Source organism: Labeo rohita, chromosome 21 (assembly GCF_022985175.1).
Source record: "Labeo rohita strain BAU-BD-2019 chromosome 21, IGBB_LRoh.1.0, whole genome shotgun sequence".
NCBI classification, from domain to species: domain Eukaryota; kingdom Metazoa; phylum Chordata; class Actinopteri; order Cypriniformes; family Cyprinidae; genus Labeo; species Labeo rohita.
This window is the reverse complement of record NC_066889.1, coordinates 25,662,961-25,680,925: the sequence shown is the minus strand read 5'-3', so window position 1 is coordinate 25,680,925 and position 17,965 is coordinate 25,662,961. Positions and strand designations below refer to the sequence as shown.

Genomic DNA, 17,965 nt, shown 5'->3' with positions numbered 1-17,965 from the left:
AATAATAATTTAAAGCAGTTTAACATAAGGCTGCAACATAATAAATCGTGAAAAAAATGGGGTATGAATACTTTTGCAAGACACTGAGTCAAAAATCAGTCTGAGCCTTGAATAACGTTAACTGTACTAGTAGCAACTGTGCAATGCAGTTTTGCATGTGTATGAGCCTGTTTACAAACCTGTTGTCCAACAAAGATACCAGTTATTGACATGCTTTTTCTCCAAATGAACTTTATAACGTAGGCAAGTGTTTGAAATAACCTTTTGTGATCGGCCATGGTTTCATATCACAGAATGAGGCTGAAATCATACTGTTTTACAGTATTATAAAGGCTATGTCGATTAGCATTGCATTATAAATATAGTTTATTATTAAATATACCAGATTACTTAAAGAACACAGACAAACCATATATTGTAGCAATTGTATATTCATTGTCTTCAAGTTTCTTCAGTTAAAATTCATCTGTATTTTATTCGGCTAAAGCGATAACTGGATTAGAGATTCCTGAAGCGTCGTCAGTACTATTACTTTTGTTTATTGTCAAGTGTGTTTCACACACAAAGAATTCGTCTTAATGTTAGGAGCTTCCAGTACAGAATATACAAACAATTTAATTCACTTTCCAGTCAATTACATGGCATTACATAATACAGTCACAGTCATTACATTACGTGTGTACTCAGTAACGCTCACAACATCCTATTTTGGGTAAAAATAGGAAAGATAATACTTTTCTCTAAAGAAACAGGATTTCCCTGAATTATCGTCATTGATATCATTATCACAATGAATACCAGAAATTATTGTGATACATTTTTAAGCCCATGTTGCCCATATCGTCACTAACTGTACAGTCAGCATATGAGCTGATTAGGTTTAATGATCTCATGTCTCAGTATGTTATAAATTGCTTCTAGAGGTCTGGAAAATTTGGAGTCTCTCGTATGAAATCGAGTAAGGCATAGACATTATGATCCACAAAGGAATCATTCTCTCTTGCCTCATAGGTCTTTGTCTTAAGAGCGAAATTGCGTTCAGAGCCATCTGTAACCAAACAGACAAAACATTACCAGATTGTGACACATTTGCTACACGGCCTTGAAGAACATGTTTATCTTAATAACTCTAGTCAAAACAGGGCTATCTGCTGAAAATAGTAATATTAGCAAACTGTCTATTTTAATTGAGCAAATGCTGGGTTTTTAGCTGCCTGCAGAAACTTAAAAACTTAATTTGACTGTTTCACAGTTTTAATGGTGCTGTATTGAGTTGAATGATTGAATCAAAATGAATAAAAAGTCATATAATCTGAATTCAAGCAGATCAGCGAGCCATGTAAGTCATAGCACTTTTAATTACTGATGTACTTACCACATGTATGCATAAATATAATAAAAAGCATAAGAGTTTTGACCTCCATGAGCACTGATCAAATCTAACTCTAGATTTTGAAGTTGTCAAAAGTCATAATCTCTAGATGAACACCCATGCTGCGTCTGTCACCGAGGCTCCAGTCTCTTCTGTGTGGTTATGCCAGGATGTGATACAAGCAATTTTCAACTATTGCGTGAAAGAATGAGCTTCAGCAAAACGTTGAGCACCACCCTCAGGAGGTCTATGAGGTTTGCCATTACTGTTTTTTCTAGTAGTCCTCACAGCAACAAAGAAGACACACTGACAAGTCATAAACAAAATATGTTGTTTGCTTTGGGTGCGTCTCCTCTTAAATTATTTGAGAAAGTATTTGAAATGACTTTTTAATCTGATTTGCACTATTACCATAATTGGACATTGAATATCCATTAAACAAAAGCAGAAAATGATTGTTTGCAAGTGAATGTGTGACAACCGTTCTATGTAAACCTTAAAATAAACTAGTTTCCTTGTAAAACTGATGCAAATATTTATCTCGTACATTAATCACTAAGTCATTTATAGAATCTGGATAGCACTGTTAGAATTACATTCTTTGATTTTTTTAGTGCATTTGTCCAACTAGACCACAGTATGTGAGCATGTAGGACTGTGTCGTGGTGAAGTGCAGTACTAGAGTTTCTCAAGGAACAGTTTTAGCTCCTTTTTCGTTCACTTTTAGGTTTCCAGTACAACTCTGTAGCTTGTCACGTTAAGAAATCTTCTGATGACTATGAGAGTGAATATAGGGAACTATTAAAGAGTTTTGTGGACTGGTGTGAGATAAACTTATCTCAGGCTAAATGCTAGTAAAGACTAAGGACACTGTGGTTGATTTTAGTAATGCTACACATCCTTAGGAAGTAGTACCAGTAAACATATGAGAGTCTGAAACTGAGATTGTAAAGTCCCAAACTAGTTTTTGTAAATTAAATTATGTGGGTATGAACCACCACAGTCATTTAAGCACACACAAAAGAACACAAAGTGAAAATAACATAACATTTTGGGGTTATAGAAACAACAGATTAATGAAACATGAAAACTCCTGAACAGAATTAATATCTTACCTTAAAGCAAATCTTTCTTTTACTGTACTCTCCACGACCCGACCCGGTGTGGTGTTCGATGCTGTGACGTATAAATTTCCCTTAAGGAATTATAACGTTTATGCTTATTCTTAAACTTTCTTCATTTCTGACAACAGATATGATTCAGTGGATGTTAGTAAATATTACTTACACTATTCAGTGCACTTTTGTTGACTCTGTTCTAAAATATGATACATAATCAAGTGTTTTCACGGTGTGTCATCAATCGACCATATACTGGCGGCACTGAACATAAACAATGCCACTGAATAGAACAAAACTCGCACAATTTGCTGATTATTGCTGCTGAAAATGGTCAATTATTGTCATGTTTTGGACTATACTAATTTGTTGGACCGGATAAAACAGTTGGAGTACTATAGACTGCAAAAAAGTATAACAAATCAAGGAAAAGAGTGCAAAAAACAGTCTGAGGAACAAAACTGTTGACCAAACTGAACCAGGATTTCCAGGGCAAGAATCTTGATAACATTCGTTTTTGTTCTTATCATTTTCAGTCAAGTAGGTGAAATATTAAGCTAATATCTTAATTAACAGCTCGTATGTATCTTTAACACCTATTAACTTCAGTTTGTCATAATATTGTGCCCCTTCCTGCTTACTAAGTCATTCTCTATATGATTTAGCAGCTTTCACATGTTTTTTCCCATGGTTTAGACAACATAAATTAGCAGAATAACGCATTCAGTAGAACATTAACCATGCAATCTATGCTGCTGTTACATCCGAGTATCGCCAAAATGGCCGTGCATCCAGGTAACTGACCGAATCGTGATGTAAGTGCAAATCCTCTATAAGAACTCTCACGTTTTGTTTTTGTTTTTTAAACTTTTGTCTTTACATTTAAACATATATTAAGTACAGTAGATTATAAAGCTGATTAGAAATGGGGAGGTTACATGTATCAGCGTTGTAACAGGATGCATATTTACATTTTGCAAATCATGTCTACAAACACCGTCATTTTTGAGATAGAAACTAAATGCATTTTAATTTTGTGTTAAAAAATAAGTTTTAAGATTCAAGGGCGCAATATGATTGTATGCATGCTATATGTTATATACTGTATGTAGCTTATGCAAAGACCAACATTAAAAATATACATATTTCATTCATTTAAAACTGGTAATTGAATACAGTTGAGTGAACCTATAAAACAGCAATTATCTGTGTAATACAGATGCATTTATAAGTGAATCTTTAGCATAAAAAAAATCATCATTCACACCTAAATGCGAGCCTGAGTGTACTCACAGCTCAGGTTAGAGGATTTTGTTTGACTGTTTGTGATTGATGGTGTGGTTATGCTTATTGTCTTCCTCCACCAGATCAGAGAGCGGATCAGCTTTCTGTATTGAGACGAGCCATAGTAGTACAGCAGAGGGTCCAGGAAAACACTTGCGCTCCCCAAACACAGAGCAATCAAGTAGTATTTCCCCTCCTCACCTCTGCCTCTGGTGGCTAAACGAACACAGTGGTAAAACAAGATGCCATTTGTTGGTGCAAAGCACATTACAAACTCAATCAGCACAGCTACAGTCATAATCACAGCTCTCCTTCGCTTGTCTGAGGATGATGATTTCAAGTGCTTATTCCTGGTGGTGAGCACATGTATCATGGTAGAGTAACTCACTAAGGTAACGACCAGAGGCAAGAAGAAGTAAAGGCAGGAGAGGATGAAGAACAGGTATGCATACAACTGTGTGTGATACAGCACGTCATGGCAGGTGACGCCCACATCCTTTATGTTGAATGTCTGTGCTATGGAGAGAAGTGGCACTGTACCAGCAAGTGCCAGCAGCCAGACCAGCACACATACGCATGTGGCTTTCCTTTTGCTCCTCCAGGTCAGAGAGGTGATGGGAAATGCCACGGCCAGCAGCCTGTCCACACTCATGCTCATCATCAGCAGTATGGAGCAGTACATGTAGCAGTAGTAAGCCGCAGTGAGCACACGACACGCTGCCTCACCGAACACCCAATCTGAAGCGTTCATCTGGTAGTGGATCTTCAGAGGCAGCAGCAGGGTGAAGAGCAGGTCCACACACGCCAGGTGAGCCATGTAGATCACAGCTGGCTTCTTCTCTCGAATCCTACAGGTGAAATTTACCAAGGCCAAAGCATTCAGGGGCAAACTAATGAGGATGATAATGATGTAAAACGAGGGCATGACACGTGTGACCAGCAGGCTTCTGAGGAAGAGAACAGCATCATTTGTAATATTATATTTGTCCTGTGTGGTCTCGTTGCATGTCACTTTATCCAGATTGGTGCAGTCACGTGGCTCTATATAATAAATAATTTCTGCAATGGTTCTGAGAATAGGGAGATCTGTAAACAAACATGCAATAAATAAACAAAAAATAAAAGTACAGTGAAACTTCTCAACACCACCAGACAAATATAGGTGAACAGAGGATGATGTTTCTGTGACTGTCCAAAGCATGTGATAATGAGGCATGCAATTGGGTGTTGCCAAAAATCTAGAATTAATGTTTTAACACAGCAGAATCACTGCTAAGTCCTTCTCTAGGGCAAGGTTTCATAACTTGTGGTAAAAACCCAGGTTCAAGTGCATTATGAAAAGGTCTTTAAGATGATGCCATTTGGGTAAAACAATTCAAGCTACTGTACAACAAACATTTAGTTTACAATAAAAATACTGATAGCATCCTGTCAGAACCTACAGTTGAAGTCAAAAGTTTACATACACCTAGCAGAATCTGCAAAATGTTAATTATTTTCCCAAAATAAGGGGGATCATACAAAATACATGTTATTTTTATTTAGTACTGACCTGAAAGATATTTCACATAAAAGACATTGTAGTCCACAAGAGAAAATAATAGTTGTAATAACTGTAATAATAGTTGTAATAATTACCCCGTTCAAAAGTTTACATACACTTTATTCTCACATGATGCATTATAAGCCAGGGGTGAAAACTTTTTGAAATTGAAGATGTAAATTGTAAATTTAACTTATTTTGTCTTCTGGGAAACATGTAAGCATCTACTGTAGGTTCTGAAGGCCAGTACTAAATGAAAAAAAAATTGATATTGAGGCAAAATAAGAAAAATGTACACATCTTCATTCTGTCCAAAAGTTTTCACCCCCGGCTCTTGAGGCATCGTTTTTTCATTTTGGCGCATCAGTGAGCGTTTGAACCTCCTGTAATAGTTGCATAGGAGTCCCTTGGTTGTCCCCAGTGTGAAAAGATGGATCTTGAAATCATACAGTCATTGTAGGAAAGGGTTCAAATACACAAAAAACAAAGAAGTTTTGGGACCTGAAGGATTTTTCTAAAGAAAAGCTAAATTAGAGACTAAACAAATCAATCACAAAAAACAAAACAAAACACACACACACACAGCTGTGGATCATTCAGGTAAAAACACAGTATTAAGAATCAAGTGTAAACTTTTGAACAGGGTCATGTTTATAAATTCAACTGTTGTTTACTATTGTTTGTGGACTATATGTAAACATATTTTATCTGAAACATCTTATTCAGGTCAGTACTAAAAAAAATAACATGGTTTTTGTATGATCCCTCTTATTTTGGTAAAATAATTTACGTCTTGCAGATTCTGCAAGGTGTATGTAAACTTTTGACTTCAACTTTTCTTTTTGATTTACGGATTTTAATGATTCACCTGTGATTCATTTCAAAATCTTTAAAATAATAACAGATACTCAAAATCCTCTTGTTTGTTACTTTCTGTACAATCAGCATATGAGCTATTCCATTTAAAATATTTGATTATGAACTGTAGTAAGGATCTCATGTCACATGATGTTACTAATTGTTTAACGAGTTCTGGAAACTTTATCTGGAGGCTCTGGCATGGAATAGTTTATTAACCAGGTTACAGAATAGTTTCTGGAATATGTATCTGAATATTTTCCAAAATAGTCACCAGAATTATTTCCATCCAAAAAGGTATCGTTGTCTGTTGTCTCACAGTTCTCTGTCGCAACAGGGAAATTGCGTTCAGAGCCATCTGTAACCAAACAAACAAACTGTTAAGTTTTGATGGCATTACCAGACAAATAAAGGCGACTTTATTTGCTATAAGAGGCTTTGAAGAACATGTTTATCTTAATAACTCCCATCAAAACACAGGCCCATCTACTATAAAAAGTATTGTTAGCAACCTATTGTAATTGACCAAATGCAGGGTTTTTATCTGCCTGCATAAATTTAGAACCTTAATTAGTATGTTTCACCCCAATTTTAATGGTGCTGCATTTAGTTCAAAATTCATAAAAAGTCATATAATGTAAATTATGCAGATGAGCAAGCCATGAAAGTCATAGCACTTTTAATTACCGATGTACTTACCGCATGTATGCATAAATATAAAAAAGAGCAAAAGAGTTTTGACCTCCATGAGCACTTATCAAATCTAACTAGACTTTAAAGTCGTCACAAGTCAGAATGTCTCGATGGACAAACACCCGTGCTGCGTCTGTCACAGAGTGCCCAGTCTCTTCAGTGTGGTTATACCAGGATGTGATACAGACAATTCAGTGAAAAGAGGTACTTCAGAAAAAACTGAGCACCACCCTCAGGAGGTCTATGCGGTTTGCTGTTCCTGTTTAAACTAGTAGTTCTCAACGGGTTTTTTGCTTTTTTTTTTTTTTTGCTCCTTTTACTCAAATGATCTTGTGGCCTATATGATCAACTGCATTTGAAATGACTTTATGATCCAGTTTTGCACAATTACCATGATAGGACATTGATTAAACAAGAGCAGATGACTGTCCATGTGTTTGTGTAGTGTTTTACAGTATATGCTCAATCATCCTTCCTTAACTATGCCAGAACTCCCTGCCTAGTTTCTGTTAATGCATAAAAAACCCAAACCAGTTAATATAGCCCCAGAGAGTAAACTTATGTTTTGTGAATGTGATTGGACTGCATGCAATGATATACTTGCCAAAATGTTTTAAGGCAGCGTAGGTGATTTGGTTCAAAAACATTTTTGGTTATGCTGGTTGAAAGTCTCTTCTTATACCAATAGCAATCACTAAGTTAACTGGTCTAAATGTATGTATATAATGCATCTGTGCATTTTTGTTGACTGTGTTCTAATATATGATGTTTATGCAAAGAGAATTTACATGTTTTGGTTTATTTTTCAACTCTTTTGTCTTCACATTTATACTTATTTTAAGTACAGCAGATTGTAAATGGGGAAGTTACACACATCAGCGTTGCTACAGAAGAATGCATATTGCAACAAAAATCATGACTATACAAATTTTACAAACATTTTACCTTCACTTTTGAGAAACAAACATAATGCATTTCAATTCTTGCATCAAAAATACATTTCCAAGCTTTACAATATGATTGTAAATATGCTATATGTAATATATTTCATGAAAAGACCAACGCTAAAACCAAACATAGCATTCCAGTAATTTAAAACTAGCAACTGAATACAGATGAATAAACTTGTGCAATACAGACTATGTATTTATAAATTAATGTTTACTACAAAAAATCACCATCAGTTCACACCTGATTGCAAACTTGAGTTCACTCGCGGCTCGGAATAGAGGGTTTTGTTTGACTATTTGTGTTTGATGGTGTGGTTGTGCTTTTTGTCTTCCTCCACCAGATCTGAGAGCGTATCTGCTCTCTGCATTGAGATGAGCCATAGTAGTACAGCAGAGGGTCCAGGAAAACACTTGCGCTCCCCAAACACACAGCAATCAGGTAGTATTTCCCCTCCTCACTGCTGCCTCCTGTGGCTAAACGAACACAGTGGTACAACAAGATGCCATTTGTTGGTGCAAAGCACACCACGAACTCCATCAGCACAGCTATAGCCATGATCACAGCTCTCCTTCGCTTGTCTGAGGATGATGTTGCCAAGTGATCATTCTTGGTAGTGAGCACATAAATGATGGTAGAGTAACTCACTAAGGTGACGACCAGAGGCAAGAAGAAGTAGAGGCAGGAGAGGATGGAGAACAGGTATGCATACATCTGTGTGTGATGCAGAATGTCGTGGCAGGTGACGCCCACATCCTTTATGTTGAATGTTTGTGCTATGGAGAGAAGCGGCACTGTACCAGCAAATGCCAGCAGCCAGGCCAGCACACATACACATGTGGCTTTCCTTGCACTCCTCCAGGTCAGAGAGGCAACGGGAAACACCACGGCCAGCAGCCTGTCCACACTCATGCTCATCATCAGCAGTATGGAGCAGTACATGTAGCAGTAGTAAGCTGCACTGAGCACACGACACATCGCCTCACCGAACACCCAGTCTGAGGCGTTCAGCTGGTAGTGGATCTTCAGAGGCAGCAGCAGGGTGAAGAGCAGGTCCACACACGCCAGGTGAGCCATGTAGATTACTGCTGGTTTCTTCTCTCGAATCCTGCAGGCGAATGTCACCAAGGCCACAGCATTCAGAGGCAAACTAATGAGGATGATGATGATGTTGAACGAGGGCATGACACGTGTGACCAGCAGGCTTTTGAGAAAGTTAACCGACTTGTCTGAGATGTTGTATGCGATCTGTGTAGTCTCGTTAAAATTCGCTGCATTCAGATCAGTGCTGTTATATGGCTGGGTTTTAAAATGACTGATAAAGAATTCCTCTGTAAACAAACATGCAAAAAAAAAAAAAAAAAAAAAGTAAATACATCAACAACTGTTAAACTTCTCAACACCACCAGACAGATTAAGGTGAACAGAGAGCTTTTCACACTTGAAATAGTTAACTCTAAGTCATTCTAAACCCTAGGTAAACGGAATCCTTGGTTACCTTGCTTCAAGTTTCACACTGCTCATAATTTACCCGGTGTTAGCAAATTAATGCTGCCTAATCAGAAGTGGACATTTTACACTGTACATTTCTAAACACTGGGTCAGCATCAGTGTCAGTGAAGGGATGATCGCAGATCGCAAACTGTTTACATACGGTTCTAGCATTGTGCAGTGTTCCTAAGTCCGTGGTTTTCCCGCGGAATTGGGCTACTTTAACACTGTTACTGTGGGTTGTTTTTCATGTCCGCGGGTTGAACCGACCCCAATAATATAATATTTAGCCCCTGAAATGCTATTTTTACCGGGGAATCCTGCCAAACAATGCAAATGGGCTACTTTTGGGCTAGTATTGAGAAGCAATTGGGCAGGTTTTGTTGTGAAAACCTGGCAACCCTGATTGTGCATCCTCATATTATATTTTGTACTACCAAGTTTTCCCGAAGAGATGTTTCGGACTGTAAAAGTAAGAATGAAACAATCTCTTCTCCTTGCAAATTAAAGGAGAAGTTCACTTCCAGAACAAAAATAGTTTGAGGGAAACATTTCAGGATTTTTCTCCATATAGTGGACTTCTGTGGTGTGCTGTGTTTAAATGCAGCTTCAAATGGCTCTGAACAATCCCAGTGAAAAAAGAAGGGTCTTATCTAGCGAAACGATCGGTTACTTTTTAAAATAAATTGACAATTTTATATATATATATATATATATATTTTAACCTCAAAAGCTCGTCTTGTCTAGGTCTGCGTGAACTTTTTTTCTGGCTCAAGACACTTAGGGTGTGTCGAAAAACTCCTATCTCATTTTCTCCTCCAGCTTCCAAAATTGTCCTGCATCGCTGCAGAAGTACTGACCCAGTGTTTACAAAGTGAACGTGCAAAGAAGATCAAACACCCTTTACAAAAATAGGTAAAACAACGATGTAGGATGATTTTGGAGAAGAAAATGAGATAGTTTTTTGACCTACCCTAACTGTCATGAACCGGAATACACAGAGTTCACGCAGAGCTAGGCAAGAAGAGCATTTAAGGTTAAAAAGTATATAAATTGTTTTTTTTTTTTTTTGTTTTTTTTTTAAGAAAATAACCGATTGTTTCACTAGATAAGACCCTTCTTTCTCGGCTGGGATTTTTTAGAGCCCTTTGAAGCTGCATTTAAGCTGCAGTTTGGAGAGTAACTATATGAAGAGAAATCCTGAAATGTTTTCCTCAAAAAACATGATTTCTTTATGACAGAAGAAAAAAAGACATGAACATTTTGGATGACAATTTTTGTCCTTCTCCTTTAAATCACCATTTGACATTTCCCCCTCAGATACTGAAACTACAGTTGGTGCACAGTGTTTCTGTGACTGTTTACAGGATGCAATTATGAGGCACATAACTGCGTGTTTCTGAATATCTACCCATAACATTATAACATCGCATCGTTTCACACTGTACAAGGTTGATATTGCAACAGAGTTAACACCGCAAAATCGCTGCTAACTCCACTCAGGGAAAAGTTTTATAGCTCCGGGTAAAAAGCACGCCCCACCTCGTATTTACTATTACAAGTGTGAAATGTTCAGAAAGATGATAACCTGGGGTTAAGAAAATAGCTGTTTGAAATGATTTTAGATTTTTAGATTTTTGGAGCTATGATCAAGTTAATTAAGACATGGTTGCCAGGTTTTCACGATAAAACCCACCCAATTGCTATTCAAAACGTGCCCAATTGCGTTTTGAGGGGTGTCCCTGTTAAAAATGGCAGTTGGGGATAAAATTAGTCGGGGTTCCCCAGGTAAATTCGTATTTCCAGGGCTAAATATGATGTTATTGGGGTCACTTCAACCCTGCGCAAAAAACGCGGACTTGGCAACACTGGCTTATGACGCTTTTTGGAAACGCAGCCCAGGACTGGACAACTAGTTGTCCGTCACATCATTCTGTGCGAGAGAGCCGCACAAACGCGTGTCTTCCGTGTGTTGCGTGCTTTCATGTGTAGTTTTGGTAATTTACAGTGACGGAGAAATGAGCTGTGTGTCACCTGAAAGTTTTATATCCAGTCTCCGCAGGAGCTGCTCCCGTCAGTTTTGTGTAGTGTGCACGACTCAAATGCTCCGCTTTTTACCAAAATATAAAAGCTGCTGTCGATTAATGAAGGTTTGATGAATGAACTGGCGACTCGACTGGACTCTTGTCCTATCATAAAGTGATAAGTCTTTAGCGTTATGAGCATCACCATTTTTTATATTACTTTGGTCACTGTTGATATGGTCACTGGTAAGGAATACAGGCTTGACTCCCGTTGCATGTTACAGACAGTATTTGAGACGCTTCTGTAAGCTGCTGTGCGAGTGGGACATTTCCAGACTCACACATCTAAGTAAATGCAGTTGTCAGTCCCAAAAACTTACAGTGTGTACGTAGCCACTTAAATACACTTTCTGTGTGACTTTTAGAGTTACTTGCTTGACCTGTGATTCCAGAATATTTAAAACAAAAACAGAGATCCAAAATCCTCTAAATATTCAAACACTGGACAGTCATATACTGTACAGTATTCCTAGCACTTACTTTTGGGATAATAATTTGACACTGTAGTAATGATCACACAACACATGTAGAGCTCAGATCTTACAAATTGCTGCTGGAGGCCTGGAAACTTTACCTGATGTGATCTGTTCAATCATGGGTAAGATTTCGGAAGAGTTTGTGGAATTTTTTACAGGATAGCCACCAAAATAGTCGCTGGAATTATTTCGATACCACATCCCATCTGAAAAGGAATCATTTTCTGTTGTCTCATAGGTCTCTGTCATAACAGTGAAGTTGCGTTCCAAGCCATCTGTAACCAAATAAGACAAATAAAGGCAACTGTGAAACTTTTGCTATAAGAGGCCTTGTAGAACATGTTTATCTTAACTCCTGTCAAAACACAGGGCCATTGGAGTAAGTATGTTTTACATGTTAATTGATTGCATGCAATGGCGTACTTGCCAGAAAGTCATGTATAACTAGACGACATGTCCCTTCTGCTTTTAATCAGATAAACTCAACAAACAGTTGCATTTTAACAATTGATGCAAGATGTAAACTTAGAACTAAAACGAAAGACTTTCATTCAACTTAGTCTTTTAATGAAACCTGAGAGGTTTTTGACCCTCCACTGAAAGTCGATGCAACCAAAATTTGGTATATTCAAAAGGCTCATATAGGTGTGAATTGATAGTCAAATCAAAGTCTTGTGAAAAGCTGTGTTCCCTATATATGATGAACACCCATCATTTTTGTGTTCATAATTTAGGTGTGGACTTTCATTGGAGGGACAGAAACTTCTCAGCTAACAGTATTTTTTTTTTTTTTTTTTACTTTGTGTTTTACAGATTAACCTAACCTAAATTAAGTCTTTAGGTTTTGGAACAACATGACAGCAAAATCACGATAGCCCCCACCTTTACCTAAACTGAATTCATCAGACATCTGCGTTGAAGACTCGTTGTCATCAATTAGCTCATCAGTCTGTTCGAAGCTGTTTAAAGAGCTTTCTGCAACCAAACAAACCAAAACACCATCAGTGAAAATGCACAAGCTACTTAAGGGAATTGGATCTCATTTGCAAAAAGGCCTTAATTACGATGTTAAGCTAAATCATTTCCTGTGAGCACTATTAGCAGCCCACCTCTTTGCAGTTGGATCTCTGTTAATTGCATGCAGGTTATCTAATAATTCTGAGGAAAGACAGAAAACAAACTCCTAAGACATGCAAGATCATAGAAAGCATTTCTAAGAGTTAAGGTTTACTGGAAATGACCATATGATGTGATCTATAAAACTGTACCGTAAAATATAATGTCAGAAAGTAACACAACAGAAATCTTTTACATTAATTTGTGGATGTTAGTGCATTGTGAATAATTAACGTGAACCTCTAGCATGCATAAAACATTAATGTAGCATGCATTACTTGTAGTTTACTTAAAAATTAAAAATGTTGATAATCAAACACCATTGACATCCATTGCATTGCTGTCACACAATACACACATTACACACATAATATGATACATTTAAGGTTTCATCTGCATAAGTAAACATCATTAAAAGGCCACAATTAACAGTCGAACCTCTGCCGAGCACAACTGCACTGATGTACTTACCGTTAAAGGTGGCAGTGCATGCATGCAGAAGAATAATGGAAAACAAAATAGTTTTGACCCCCATGAGTGCCGATCAAAAGTCACTTCTTAATTGACAAATCTTTACAGACAGTGCTTCTTCACTCTCTGAATGCTCAGTCTTTTTTGTGGGGAGAGGCTTGGATTTATATATGGTGACATCACTGGACCCTCCAACCTCCACGCCCAAATTCATTACTATTCATTGCTACAATGAGAAATCAAGTTGTAATTGAAAGACATCACAGCTAAGAAAGAGAGATATACACATTATGTTTTATTTAGGCGTTTTCTGATGATTTCATTATATAAAGATCTGGCTTTTTACAGTATTTAGTATTTTCAGTTTATTTGGCTGCCAGGATGACTTTTTCATTTTTTTTAGTTTGTATGATCATTAGTTAATTTTAATTGTTTTTTAATCCAATTTTATTGTTTGTTAGTGCTTAATCATTCTTTAAGATTGCTCCAGCACTGAAGGCACACAGTCTTTCACAGGCTGCATACGTGCATCTTGCGTGATTCTTCCTCGCTGACAATCAATGATGCATTGGCTGTAAGTAAATATTACACTATTTAGTGCATGTTTGTTGACTGTGTTTTTATGGAATAAGAACTCTCATGTTATGTATAATTTTTTATTTTTTTCTTAACATTTATACACATTTTAAGTACAGTAGATTATAAATAGGGAAGTTACACTTATCAGCACTGTAACAGAATGCATATTGCAACAAAAATCATGACTATACAAAATTTGCATACACCATGTTTAAGATACAAACCAAGTGCACTTCAATGTTGTGTACAATGTTTTCAAGCTTCAAATGTACAATATGATTGTATGTATGCTATATGTATATGCAAAGACCAACATTAAAAATGTGCATATTTCAGTAATTTAAAACTGGCAATTGAACACAGTTGAGTGAACCTATAAAACAGCAATTGTCTGTGCAATACAGACTATGCATTTATAAATGAAAAAAAAAACAACAAAAAAACAATCACCATCAACTCAAACCTTAATGCGAGCCTGAGTATACTCACAGCTCAGGTTAGAGGATTTTGTTTGACTGTTTGTGATTGATGGTGAGCTTGTGCTTTTTGCCTTCCTCCACCAGATCAGAGAGCGGATCTGCTTTCTGCATTGAGACGAGCCATAGTAGTACAGCAGAGGGTCCAGAAAAACACTTGCGCTCCCCAAACACGCAACAATCAGGTAATATTTCCCCTCCTCACTGCTGCCTCTGGTGGCCAAACGAACACAGTGGTAAAACAAGATGCCATTTGTTGGTGCAAAGCACATTACAAACTCCATCAGCACAGCTACAGTCATAATCACAGCCCTCCTTCGCTTGTCTGAGGATGATGTTTTCAAGTTATCATTCTTCATAGTGAGCGCATATATCATGGTAGAGTAACTCACTATGGTGACGACCAGAGGCAAGAAGAAGTAGAGGCAGGAGAGGAGGGAGAACAGGTACACATACAGCTGTTTGTCGTACAGCACGTCATGGCAGGTGACACCCACATCCTTTATCTTGAATGTTTGTGTTATAAAGAGAAGCGGGGCTGTACCAGCAACCGCCAGCAGCCAGACAAAGGCACATATGCATGTGGCTTTCCTTGTGCTCCTCCAGGTCAGAGAGGCGATAGGAAACACCACAGCCAGCAGCCTGTCCACACTCATGCACATCATCAGCAGTATGGAGCAGTACATGTAGCAGTAGTAAGCTGCACTGAGCGCACGACACGCTGCCTCACCGAACACCCAGTCTGAGGCGTTCAGATGGTAGTGGATCTTCAGAGGCAGCAGCAGGGTGAAGAGCAGGTCCACACACGCCAGGTGAGCCATGTAGATCACAGCTGGTTTCTTCTCTCGAATCCTACAGGTGAACATTACAAAGGCCAAAGCATTTAGGGGCAAACTAATTAGGATAATTATGATGTAAAATGAGGGCATGAGGCGTGTGACCATCAGGCCTTTGAGGAAGAGAATAGCATCATCTGTGATATTATATGCATCCTGTGTAGTCTTGTTGTACTTCACTCCATTCTGATCGCTGCTGTTACATGGCTGACTAACTGGAATAATTTCTTCAATGGGTCCGACCATCTGGACAATTGGATCTGTAAGCAAACATGCAGTAAATAAATAAACGAAAACAACAACTTTTAAACTTCTCAACACCATCAGACAAATATAGGTGAACAGAGAGCTTTTCACACCTGTAATATGTTTGTTAAAGATCACTTGATCTGGAAAGCATCTGCTGTGGATGTTTGTAAGATGTCCATTATACATACATTCTAAATCATTAACATCTTAAAGACATCTAATAGACATCTATTTGACATCTGATATGAAATTTCCTATAGACATATTGAAGATGAGCAAACACTCTAAAAAAATATGCCTTACAGATGTCTACGTGATGTATGTGTGCTATCATAGGTGATGGTGTTGATCTAACCCTGATAACACAGGGTCTCGGCGACATCTATTTGAGGTCTGCATTTACATCTGCAAGATGTATTTTTTAGATTGTTTGCAAATCTGCAATACGTCTACAGGACGTTTCCTATCAGATGTCAAGCAGATGTCTATTAGGTGTCTTTAAGATGTTTATGATTTAGAATGTATGTAAAATCTTACATGTTTGTACACAGTAGGTGCTTTCTAGATCTAGTGATCTTTAACAGACATCTTGCAGACATATGTGTGCTATCTGGGAAACCAGGAGTGTCAAACTCAGTTCCTTGAGGGCCACAGTCCTGCACATTTTAGATTCAACCCTAATTAAACACACGTGATCCAGGTAATCAAGTCATTTAGGCTTATGTGGTATGTGTGTTGAAGCAGGGTTGGATCTAAAACACCAGGAACTGAGTTTGACAGCTCTGATCTAAATAATTCATGCTAGAACAAACATTTCATTTACAGTAAAAATACTGAATCAGAACCTATGTTTTTTCTGTGTCTTGCGTGAGTTGTTTGCTTCACCTGTGATTCCAGAATATTCAAAATAAAAACAGAGACCCTAAATCCTAAATACTCAAATACTGGCCAGTCTTTACTATAAAATATGCTTAGCACTTACTTTTGGAATAATAATTTGATTATGATGATCACACAACACATGAAGAGTTCAGATGTTACAAATTGCTTCTGGAGGTCTGGAAACTTTACCTGGAAACATTGGTATGGAAGCGAGTATGAATGAGACTGCGCCATTGATGATGGGAGGTTGTGGAATATGTATTTTAACTTTATAGGTCTCTCCTGAAAAGGAATCATTTTCTGTTGTAGAATAATCTCCAGAATCATCTTCTTTCAACATCCCACCTGAAAAGGAATCATTTTCTGTTGTAGAATAATCTCCGGAATCATCTTCTTTCAACATCCCACCTGAAAAGGAATCATTTTCTGTTGTGTCATAGGTCTCTGTCATAACAGCAAAGTTGCGTTCAGAGCCTTCTGTAACCAAATAAAAAAAAAAAACATTAATTTTGATGGCATTACTAGACAGATAAAAGCAGTTGTGACACATTTGCTATTAGAGGCCTTGGAAAACATGTTTATCTCAACTCCAGTCAAAATTTAGAGGAGGTGGCTAACTGCTGTTTTTTATGTGGGTTTATCTTCCTGCATACATTTAAAAACTTAATACTTCTGTTTTACAATTTGAATGGTGCTGTATTGAGTTCAAAATCAATAACAAGTCAAATGTGAATTCAAGCAGATGAGCAAGCCATAAAAGTCATAGCGCTTTTAAATACTGATTTACTTACCACACGTATGCACAAATATAATAGAAAGCAGGAGAGTTTTGACCTCCATGAGCACTGATCAAATCTAAGTCTAGACTTTAAAGTTGTCAGAATCAGAAACTCTAGATGAACACCCGTGCTGCGTCTGTCACCGAGTGCCCAGTCTCTTCGGTGTGGTAATACCAGGATGTGATACAGCCAATTTTTATCTGTTCAGTGAAAGGAGGAACTTCAGAAGAAAGTGAGTACTACCCTCAGGAGGTCTAGGTGGTTTGCCATTGCTGTTTGAACTAGTAGTTATCAGAGCAAAAAAAAAGTTGTGCTTTCTGTTTACCAACAGCTTAGAACAGTCAGAATTGATCAAATGTGAACAAAATATACCAGTATTAATTCCAAGCTTCTGTGCATCATGCCAAGTAATAGACTTAAAAAATTAAATAAAAACAACAATAATAATTATAGGCTTTAATGAATTTTAATGAAGTAATTTAATGTTTGCATTTGATTACATGCATATAATATATATTTACAAACAATATTTTTTACTCTCTTGGCTAATATTTAATTTTTTCCTTACACAAAGCAAATTTACTACAACTATTATACACTACAATGTGCAAAAAAAAAATTAAGACCAATTTCTTTGAAAATCACCTGGCCTTCCCTCATTTTACTTATCAATGCTTATTCAGTATTTAGCAACATTACTGAAGAAAGAC

At 37.4% G+C, this 17,965-nt stretch overlaps 3 protein-coding genes across 4 annotated transcripts; all 3 read right to left on the bottom strand.

Moving 5' to 3' along the window:
- Positions 1-3,121: 3,121 nt before the first annotated feature.
- Positions 3,122-7,019, bottom strand: LOC127151992 (proteinase-activated receptor 1-like). Its single transcript, XM_051092371.1, has 3 exons — positions 6,875-7,019; positions 6,450-6,533; positions 3,122-4,860 (listed from the first exon to the last, which is right to left on the bottom strand). Exons 1-3 carry the CDS (start codon positions 6,921-6,923, stop codon positions 3,758-3,760), a joined length of 1,236 nt encoding a protein of 411 aa, XP_050948328.1. The 5' UTR covers positions 6,924-7,019; the 3' UTR covers positions 3,122-3,757.
- Positions 7,020-8,077: 1,058 nt separating this feature from the next.
- On the bottom strand, positions 8,078-13,583 carry LOC127152189 (proteinase-activated receptor 1-like). Its single transcript, XM_051092688.1, has 4 exons — positions 13,455-13,583; positions 12,756-12,842; positions 11,966-12,142; positions 8,078-9,147 (listed from the first exon to the last, which is right to left on the bottom strand). Exons 1-4 carry the CDS (start codon positions 13,516-13,518, stop codon positions 8,078-8,080), a joined length of 1,398 nt encoding a protein of 465 aa, XP_050948645.1. The 5' UTR covers positions 13,519-13,583.
- Positions 13,584-14,137: 554 nt separating this feature from the next.
- Positions 14,138-17,517, bottom strand: LOC127151988 (proteinase-activated receptor 1-like). 2 transcript variants are annotated; one of them, XM_051092366.1, is made up of 4 exons: positions 17,268-17,517; positions 16,822-16,953; positions 16,666-16,758; positions 14,138-15,605 (listed from the first exon to the last, which is right to left on the bottom strand). In XM_051092366.1, the coding sequence occupies exons 1-4, from the start codon at positions 17,314-17,316 to the stop codon at positions 14,491-14,493; spliced, it is 1,389 nt and encodes a 462-aa protein (XP_050948323.1). In that variant the 5' UTR covers positions 17,317-17,517; the 3' UTR covers positions 14,138-14,490. The 2 variants fall into 2 exon arrangements, with proteins under 2 accessions (XP_050948323.1, XP_050948322.1); XM_051092365.1 differs by having other exon boundaries at positions 16,666-16,953.
- Between the last annotated feature and the right edge of the window lie 448 nt (positions 17,518-17,965).

Excerpts from the sequence above, each read along its gene's own strand:
- LOC127151992 (XM_051092371.1), bottom strand. The coding sequence starts at position 6,923 with ATGGAGGTCAAAACTCTTTTGCTCTTTTTTATATTTATGCATACATGC. Across the intron at positions 6,534-6,874 it reads TATATTTATGCATACATGCG|ATGGCTCTGAACGCAATTTC; the intron begins GTAAGTACATCG and ends GTTTGGTTACAG. Across the intron at positions 4,861-6,449 it reads TTTGGATGGAAATAATTCTG|ATCTCCCTATTCTCAGAACC; the intron begins GTGACTATTTTG and ends GTTTGTTTACAG.
- LOC127152189 (XM_051092688.1), bottom strand. The coding sequence starts at position 13,518 with ATGGGGGTCAAAACTATTTTGTTTTCCATTATTCTTCTGCATGCATGC. Across the intron at positions 12,843-13,454 it reads ATGCACTGCCACCTTTAACG|AAAGCTCTTTAAACAGCTTC; the intron begins GTAAGTACATCA and ends GTTTGGTTGCAG. Across the intron at positions 9,148-11,965 it reads GATTGAACAGATCACATCAG|AGGAATTCTTTATCAGTCAT; the intron begins GTAAAGTTTCCA and ends GTTTGTTTACAG.
- LOC127151988 (XM_051092365.1), bottom strand. The coding sequence starts at position 17,316 with ATGGAGGTCAAAACTCTCCTGCTTTCTATTATATTTGTGCATACGTGT. Across the intron at positions 16,954-17,267 it reads TATATTTGTGCATACGTGTG|AAGGCTCTGAACGCAACTTT; the intron begins GTAAGTAAATCA and ends ATTTGGTTACAG. Across the intron at positions 15,606-16,665 it reads TTCCATACCAATGTTTCCAG|ATCCAATTGTCCAGATGGTC; the intron begins GTAAAGTTTCCA and ends GTTTGCTTACAG.